Here is a 9,113-nt window from a genome sequence, read left to right on the forward strand (position 1 = left end):
TACTCAGCCTGCGAATCAATTCTGAGTATCAAAAGAACTGATAAAGTAGCAAAATCTATAGATGACTTTAACAGTCAAAAGTTTGATGATAAAGAAGGATATGTTGGAGAAGCTCAAAAGAAAGTTTTAATACTGAAAAACGAATTGAGCAAACCAAGAAGGAGACTCTGAACAAATCACAAGGACTAAACTTGTACATAGAGAATCCGGATGATTCTGTTTCTGATGAAATCTATAGCGAATACCTTACTTCTTACTCTAAACCGTTGCGGATAATATTCTTCATCATCCTTTGATCTTAGATATTTTACAATTCTAAGATATCATCATATCTTTCATTATAAATATCCTCGATATTTCTGAAGATAAATTCATAACTATTCTTATCTGAGATTATTTATCTCTTCATGCTATCTATATTACATCATAAAGGAAACTACTTTAGTTTCTAAATTTCTGGAAAATTCGAAATTGAATTATGAATGATTTTGAAGTAGTGTTGGAAATTGATGCATGAGTTAATATAATATAATGACACTTGATCAACGTGATTATATTACAGTAAGTCATGCTGAGTTTCTAAATGAAACGTGATGATTCACAGACCATAATGTCATCATGTGCCATGTTACACGACTCTTACATTCTATCTAATATATAAACATATCAAGAATATAATTTCTTGATAGTTCTATCTTTTCTCTTGAATTCTGGTAATTTAACCAATCAAGATCGCACTATTACAATTTCTCTCTTGAAACGTTAGCTATGTTCATTTCAAATTTCATATCTATGAATCTGGACCATTATTCGCTTGACTTAAAGTCGGGAAGAGAAAACAAAAGGATGGAACTCCAAAATATAAAGGAAACGAATGGAGTAGATTTATAGTGAAATATTCGACAGAGCAATCGAAATAGTTCATCACATTTAACCAAGAAGGATTCTAATTTTCTTAAGAACCAAATCTTATTATGAAGATTTTCTTTTAAATCCCATGAACTCCAGAAATCAACCCTATCTACGTCAAGAGATATGACGAAACTTTACTTTTCACATTTCATTCTTTTGTGATAGCTTCACTCGTACTCTTCACTTAAGCGAATTGCTTTATCTATATTGCTCAATGATGATAAAACTTTAATTTCTAACTCGTATGCGTCATGAAAACATACTTATTGTCAGCCATGACCATCCCAATCAAATTTCGGGACGAAATTTCTTTAACGGGTAGGACCTGTGACGACCCGGGAATTTCCAACCAAATTTAAACATGGATTTGAATCCTTCAAGAACATGAAAGATTCAAGCTTTCTAGCTTTGAATCTTCACCTATTTTGTAGATCTAAATCTTTTAGCTTTAATCTTGTTATTTTGTTATAAAGATTCAAACTTAATCTTCATGTAACTTAAAGATCCAAGCTTTATGCTTCAAGATCTTCAAGAACAACCAAGATTCAAGCTTTCTAGCTTTGAATCTTCATATCTTTTGTTGGATCTAAGTTTTCTAATTTATGATCTCATTATTATGTTATAAAGATCAAAATTTGTGTTTGTGGTCTTCATGTAACTTGAAGATCTAAGCTTTATGCTTCAAGGTCTTCAAGAACACTAAAGATTCAAGTTTTCTAGCTTTGTAATCTTATAACTTGTGTGAAAAGGATTCAAGCTCTCTAGCTTAGGGTTCCATCACTTTATTTGATTAAGATTGTGTTCATACTTGTTTGATTGAAGTAAAGTTTGTAGCTTTAGTTGTAAACAGGACTTGTATTTGTGTTAAGACTAAGGATATGATGTAACCTTGGTTCATCATCCATCTAAGACTCTTAAATGAGTTGTGTTCTTACTTGGTCTTAACATATTATATGTTGATGGTTGAATCTTGGTCAAGGTGATGCTAACCCATCAATGAGTTGTACACTTGAAGCTTACAAGCATCAAGGATGAGAACCGTAATGAGCATCAAGCACCAAGAACCCCACCGGAGCACTTGTTTACCGTTTTTCGGGATCTGAACAGATTGGTGGACTTCTGGAAAGTAGATTTTCAGTTAGTTCGTTTCGATTAGATGACTTTTTGTTTAGGCCTCGTCTTAATCCGATATACGGTTTAGGATTTATAGCCCTCCGAAAGTCACTACGTCTTTGTAACGTTGTGCTGAAATTTCTGACCTACTCGCACTTAAACCGTCGCCACGGTCAAACGAAGACGAGTTAGGTTCTGAAAATTGGTCAGCGGTTAGAGGACTCATATAAGGAGCCATAGCCACTGACTACGCATCTTTTCGTTTTATATAGAGGTCGTAGCATCTGACCGAAGTCAGCCTATTGTTTCGATCTCTATTCTTGTCAAACTTACTTAACTTTTATGATGATGAATGATTATGATGATGACACTTAAACTTAATTTGTGCACTTTTAAACCTTTGGGAACAATATACTGACCTAATGACCTTTAACTTAGGTTGACGACCTTTCGGACCGACTTACTGCATACTTTCATTATCGACTTTACCGCTTTTATCACTGTGAGTTATAGCTTCCCTTTTTGCTTATACTATTTTTGGGACTGAGAATACATGCGTTTTTTACGTTTTACTTACTTGACACGAGTACTTAAACTTTACATATGTGTGGGTTATATAACGGCATAAACATTCCCCTTAGCACGGTAACGTTTATTCATTGGTTTTGAATCGGTGAACGCGAATATTAGATATGGATCTATAGGGTTTGACATCCCCACTCGGGCTAGTCGCGCTAGCATTTAACGGGTGTTTAATACTTCGAGGACATACGCACTCGCCAAGTGTACTTTTAGGGGGTATTACTATTACGTTAAGTTAGTTACCGGGTGCCCACGAATAAGCATATACTTTATCATACTGATTCGAATTACTGATTTAAACTGCTTGTTGAAGCACTGAAATCTCGTGGTCTACATTACATTACTGATTACAAACAAACTATAGCTCACCAACATTCGTGTTGACTTTTAAGCATGTATTTCTCAGGTGCTTAGACGTTGTTGCTGTTAGACTTGCTGTTAGGCTTGCTGTATTGGTGTTATAGACTTGCTGTTATGGACCTGCTGTGTTAGATTTCCGCTGCATTACTGAGAGATGTCGCAATCATGGAACTTTTCCTTTGCATTCGTAATTTATGTTATTTTCAAACAATGACTTTGTAACGACCTTTGTGTCAAGTTATCTTTTGTAAAACACTATCTTTTATGAATGCAAAACTGGTTTTCAAACAGCATATAGTGTTTGACCTTGTAATGATCCTGTTGTTAATGAACCGTACACGACGGTTTTGTACGGGGCGTCACACATGAGCTCCTTTTATAATCAAGTCACCTACCTCCAACTTCTTCCCCCCACCGATGTGGGACAACTTCATTTTATATTTCAAAGAGGTTACTACTCTTTTCTTCCATCCACCAATGTAGAACAAGTAACCATATCAAGTTTTCAATCAAAAATAAACCAACATTTGTTTTAAACGTAGTTCTAGAAACTATGTTTACAAATAAGTTTATTATGTGCATAAAGTATTACTCCGTCTGTCCCAGATAAAAATACACATTTTAAGAAAAAATACATGTCACGTTTACCTTTTTGTTAACTTTCCAGGTTTACCCTTTACTTTTTATCCATCTTTTTGTCTTACATGAATAAAGTAGGGGCACAAAAGATTTTTATCATATTATTATTTTCCATTTATGGAAGTGGACAATTAATTTGGGACATCATAAAATGAAATATTGGACCATAGATTTGGGATGGAGGGAGTACAAATTTACAACAAGTGTAAGAAGGTTATTACTACGTAGTAAGTTAGGGGATAGATTTCAATTAGGGATGAACAAAAATCTCGAAAAATCGAATTCGAACCGGTACGAAAATCGGTACCGATAGGGATTCGGTTTCGCTTTCAGTTCTTGATTTGGGTAAATTTGGCTTCGGTACAATCGGGATCGGTACCGGTTCAGTACAAGGAAATCGATTTTGAATACCGTTTTTTTTTTACAAGCAAAATAGCAACTTTTATTGTATCTATGATATAAAAATTTATATACAACAAGATGTACGTCAATTGATTGGTGTATATAAAATGCCAACGTTGGGGTTTAAAGATCAAAAGAATGAAATTTATTATGTTACTCCAATTACTCCAAAATTTGAGAAGTGTATATACTTGTATATGTTAAAGTTTGTATTTCAGTGTCTATAAGGTGTTTTCATAGATGCTTAAATAAAATTATGAACATGAGTACGTGTGCATGAGAACTGGTACTGAAAGTCTATCTGCTCGTTTATTTAAGTTAATATGGTTTATACAAGAGTATTTAATATTTAACACATAAATATTGAAAAAAACTTGTCATTATAAAAATGTATTTGAGCAATTTTATAGTCAAAAGTATAAATCAATTTGCAACCCATGGTGCACTCACATACATGCAATTTCTATTTATTGTCTGTACCATCGGTAATACCGAAAAAATTGGTACCGATATCGGTACTGTTTTGCTTGTTCGGTTTGGTATTCGGTTTTAGATTTTGAGCAATTTCGACTTCGATAAATTCAATATTGATATGGTTCGGTATGGTATTCGTACCGTCCTTAGTTTCAACTACTTACAACTATTCATCTACTTATGTCTTGTTTCACTAGTACTTGCTCCGTATAGTTTTAAGGATACGATGTTTAGAAAATTTGTTTATTTTATTCTCCATTTTTCAAGATTTATTATATATATATATATATATATATATATTTCTATCTCTATCTCTATCTCTATCCTTTCCATTTTAGTGGTACCCCATTGAAACAACTCTCCCAATCTCCATCACCATTAAAATTTAAAATATTATTATACGGAGTAAACATATAGACGTCGTTTGAATCGCTCTTTTCATCCCTCTCTTCCATCATCAATCATACCCCTTTTTCTCTCTCTAGGGTTTGATTCTGTTCCCCCTAAATCCATATTTTTATTTTTTTGTAAAATTTTATTTATTTATTGACAAAATATAATGACAACCCCTGGCCACATCTTACCTCCTGGTTTGGTTTCGAATCTACAAGATGCTTTAAAGAAAAAACAACAAGAAAACAATCATTCTGTTCAAGATTCTGATACAAATAATAATAATAAAGATAAAGATGATGAATCAACTGTTCAATCTTCATCAATTGATAACAGTGATATTGAATTTGATCCTTCTAAGCCTGTAATTTTTGTTACAAATAGTGAAGGAATTGATTCACCTGGTCTTGCTTATCTCATTGAAGCACTTGTTCAACAAGGCCTTTATAATGTCAGTGTTTGTGCCCCTCAATTGTAAGTAATTTATTGACATTATGTTTATGTTTTGGGGTTCATTTGTAGATTAAACTCGTGGGATTTGTTTATTTGTTGATAAAGTTGAATCCTTTTGCTCTGACACTTTTAGATGCACATACAGATTTGAAATCGAATGTTTACATGAAAATGGTTTGTGATTTTGTGTGAATTATTGAAGTTTGTTTATATTTGTTGATTTGCTTTGTAGCAATAAATCATTTTCTGGACACTCATTTTCGTTTCAAGAATCGATTGCGGTTACCACCACCGATATTAAAGGTGCTACTGCTTTTGAGGCTTCTGGTAAGATCATCTTCATCTTTCTAATTATGCATAATGATAAATGATAATTAACATAGCGTTAGACATTCCTTTAATATAATGGGAAACGGTAAAACATGGTTTTCGAAATATTTTAAAGCAAAGTTTTAATCTTTGTCTGAATGTAATCTTAGAGGATGGGTTCTTTCAAGATTTTTAAAATTACCAATTTTTATTTGAATTTAACGATGACTAGTATTACCATATGCGTTACATATATATTGAAATGGTAAAGCGAGGCTCTTTTTATTTTTTTAAACAAATCTTCGTTTGTTTCCAAGAAGATTTTTGAAAAAAGTTTTAATCTTTGTTTGAATGTGATCCTAAAAGATGTTTCTCTTAAGATTTTAAAATCAAAGTTTCAATTTTTATCTGTATTTAACAATGATTAACATTACCATATCCATTACATCTATATTGAAATGGTAAAGCAAGGCTCTTTTTATATTTCTAAACAAATTTTCGTTTGTATTCTAGAATATTTTTTAAAAAAGTTTTAATCTTTATTTGAATGTAATCTTAAAGGAAGGTTCTTTCTTGATTGTTAATCCAAAGTTCCAATTTTTATCTGAACTTGACGATGACTAGCATTACCATTCGTTACATCTATAGTGAACTTGTAAAGCATGGTTCTTTTTATTTATATATAAAAAATTTCATTTTTATTCTTTCATGTAGGTACACCTGTGGACTGTGTTTCATTGGCATTATCTGGGGCATTGTTTTCATGGTCAAAGCCACTACTGGTATGTTTCTGCAGGTGCTATTAGTTTTTAAAACTTTAGTCAAATTTTCAGTCATTTCATTGCTTACATCTTTGCATAACAAACAGGTAATTGTTGGAGTTAATAAAGGTCCAACCTTTGGCCATGATATGTAAGCATTTCTTTAGTTTTATCTTTTTTCCCCCTTAGGGTTAAGTGTCGGAACATGCATTTTACTTTACCGAAAATTCTGTTGTATGTATCCAACTTAGAAGTTTTTATTGTTTGAATGAAACTTTCAGTTATCGCAATTATAATTACTGGACCTCTTACAATCGCAAAAATTCAAAGTTTAATACGTTGAATAGAAACTTCCAAAGTTGGATTTTTTAAGTAGAAATTTGGGTAAATTTTATCATTTTTAGACACCAAACCCTCTTAAATATTGATAATCAAACTAATGATTCCATATTATTATTATCATACAGGTTTTCCTCAAGTGCCATAGCTGGAGCTAGGCAAGCCTTAATTAGTGGTGTACCCTCGTTATCTGTTTCCCTTGACTGGTAAAGTGCTTTGTTGTTCTAACTTTGTTTTTTTATTTTGTTAGTTTATAAATTTTTATGCATATGCATTAATCACTAAAACATTGAACCAAATATTATATGTTTCAGGAAAAATGGTGAAAGTCAAGAAAGTCATTTTAAGGATGCAGTGTCTGTTTGTATGCCGGTAATAAAAGCAGCAATAAGAGATGTTGAAACAGGGGTTTTCCCAAAAAGTTCTTCGTTACACATAACAATTCCTGCATCCCCTAAAGAAAACAAGGTTCGTCTCGTTTTGAATTAGATGCTCTATGGTTAATGTCACTATATAAGTAACTTTTTGCCAAACTTATTATAATAATGCGTAAGAATATTGTTTAGGCTTAGGAACTTATGCGATCTTGTCAATTTTTCCAAAGCGATTAGATGTGGAATATAAGAAACGATCCACGCTTTCAATCGTGAATCTGTAACCAGCATTTTGGAAACTATATAAGTGATTGATTTGTTCCGATGGTGCTTGTTAACATATCAAGTCTCTTTTCTAGATTCTTAGTTAGCATAGTTAGAAAAAAAAAGAATTTGTTTATTGTACCGCATCCAAATAAATAGTTTTAGTTACAATGCATTGGTGTGCCTCTGTTTTCTTTCTTTTTAAATTATTATTGACTCTCAAATCAAATTAACAAAGAAGCGTGATCGCTCGTGTGTGATGTCACATGCTTACAGGGATTTAAGTTAACAAAGCAAAGTTGTTGGAAATCAAAACCGATTTGGCAAGCAATTGCAGCCAATAGGAACCCTTCAGCTTCACGTTTTATGGCCAATCAACCAGGCATGAGTTTGCAGCTTGCACAGCTTGGTCGAGATGCATCTGCAGCAGTAAGTAGCTACTCATAAAAAGTTCATAACTTTTCATATTATATAATTACTTTGTGTATTTGGTTTGATTGTTTTCGTTACATTGTATTAAGGGTGCATCTCGACGGTTAAACTCACAAAAGAAGAGCTTGGAGGTTGTTGAATCAGTTGGGGTTTCAGGGAAAGTTGACCTCACTAGAAAAGTCAAATACTTTAGGCTAGAGGTAAGCAATATGAAGCTGGTACTACTCTCTTTTTTTTTATTTCTTTTTCTTATAATAAATGTAAAAGCATTAATATTTGGTGATGCAGTTTCAAGACTCTAACGAGGAAGATACAGATGAGAATCTTGATTTTAGAGCCCTTCAAGATGGATTCGTAAGTATAATAGTTTAGCACTTTCAAGATTTTTTGAGATTTTTTTAGATTAGCACTTAATAAGCAATTACAACATCCTCTTATTATTGTAAAGCATATTGGAATCAAATTTGTGTATGGTTTACATGAAGGAAACACCATTTTGATGTGAAAGTTTAATGCGTTTGTTTTGCTTTGGCAACAGGTTACCGTTACTCTAATATCTGGTTCCACACTGATAGATCCAGATGTCGCAAAAGCTGCATCCGAATGGATTTCGGATGCAATTCAAACCGATGACTGAAGTGCAGTCATATTGTATGTATATTTGGAGGTGCAATATGGTATTCAGCCTTTAACATATATTATTTAAAGGGATAGACATTATTTATGGGGTGTGTTTTTGAGGTAGATTTCTATACTTAATATCTTTTTAAATTATATTTGGTGAGAAAAACTTTTTCCCCAAAAGATTTTGTGGCATTTTGTGAAGGACCTTTCTGTCCTTTTGATTATTTGTTGCTGGCAAAGTTGTCACCAGTTTGTTTTGTGTTTTGAAAATGTAAATTTAGTTGGAACTGTAATTTTGTACTTGTTTGTTTTCTAAATGGGAATACATAGTGTTACATTTCAAGGTTATTGATATTGATTCTTTTATTTAAATACATAGTGCTCCATAGCTGTTTATTGTCTGATGTTTCTTAGTACTCCATAAGGATGTTTTTAGTGCGCATCAATGACGTATATGGGGGTTTATTTTGAATCTGTAAAGTGGTTATTGAAGTTTAAAAGTATTTTATCCACGTTAACGACAATCTAGGGTTGTCGTTACCAAGATCCTTATTTTGAATTTGTTTAATGACAACCTTAATAGTATCAATATAAATAAGTTTTATGTGTGATATAGGCTTTTGAGGCAAGAGTTTCAACAATTAGCGCTTTACCTTCATAATTAAGTCAATAAAATGAAGAA

At 32.5% G+C, this 9,113-nt stretch overlaps 1 protein-coding gene across 1 annotated transcript; it reads left to right on the top strand.

Annotated features, from left to right (window-relative positions):
* The first annotated feature begins 4,819 nt into the window (after positions 1-4,819).
* On the top strand, positions 4,820-8,492 carry LOC139873134 (uncharacterized). The gene is made up of 10 exons (XM_071861065.1): positions 4,820-5,349; positions 5,561-5,655; positions 6,352-6,419; positions 6,506-6,549; positions 6,866-6,943; positions 7,052-7,205; positions 7,652-7,804; positions 7,897-8,007; positions 8,096-8,161; positions 8,346-8,492. Exons 1-10 carry the CDS (start codon positions 5,042-5,044, stop codon positions 8,442-8,444), a joined length of 1,176 nt encoding a protein of 391 aa, XP_071717166.1. The 5' UTR covers positions 4,820-5,041; the 3' UTR covers positions 8,445-8,492.
* Positions 8,493-9,113: the final 621 nt, after the last annotated feature.

This window comes from Rutidosis leptorrhynchoides, chromosome 10, assembly GCF_046630445.1.
Source record: "Rutidosis leptorrhynchoides isolate AG116_Rl617_1_P2 chromosome 10, CSIRO_AGI_Rlap_v1, whole genome shotgun sequence".
Classification (NCBI taxonomy): domain Eukaryota; kingdom Viridiplantae; phylum Streptophyta; class Magnoliopsida; order Asterales; family Asteraceae; genus Rutidosis; species Rutidosis leptorrhynchoides.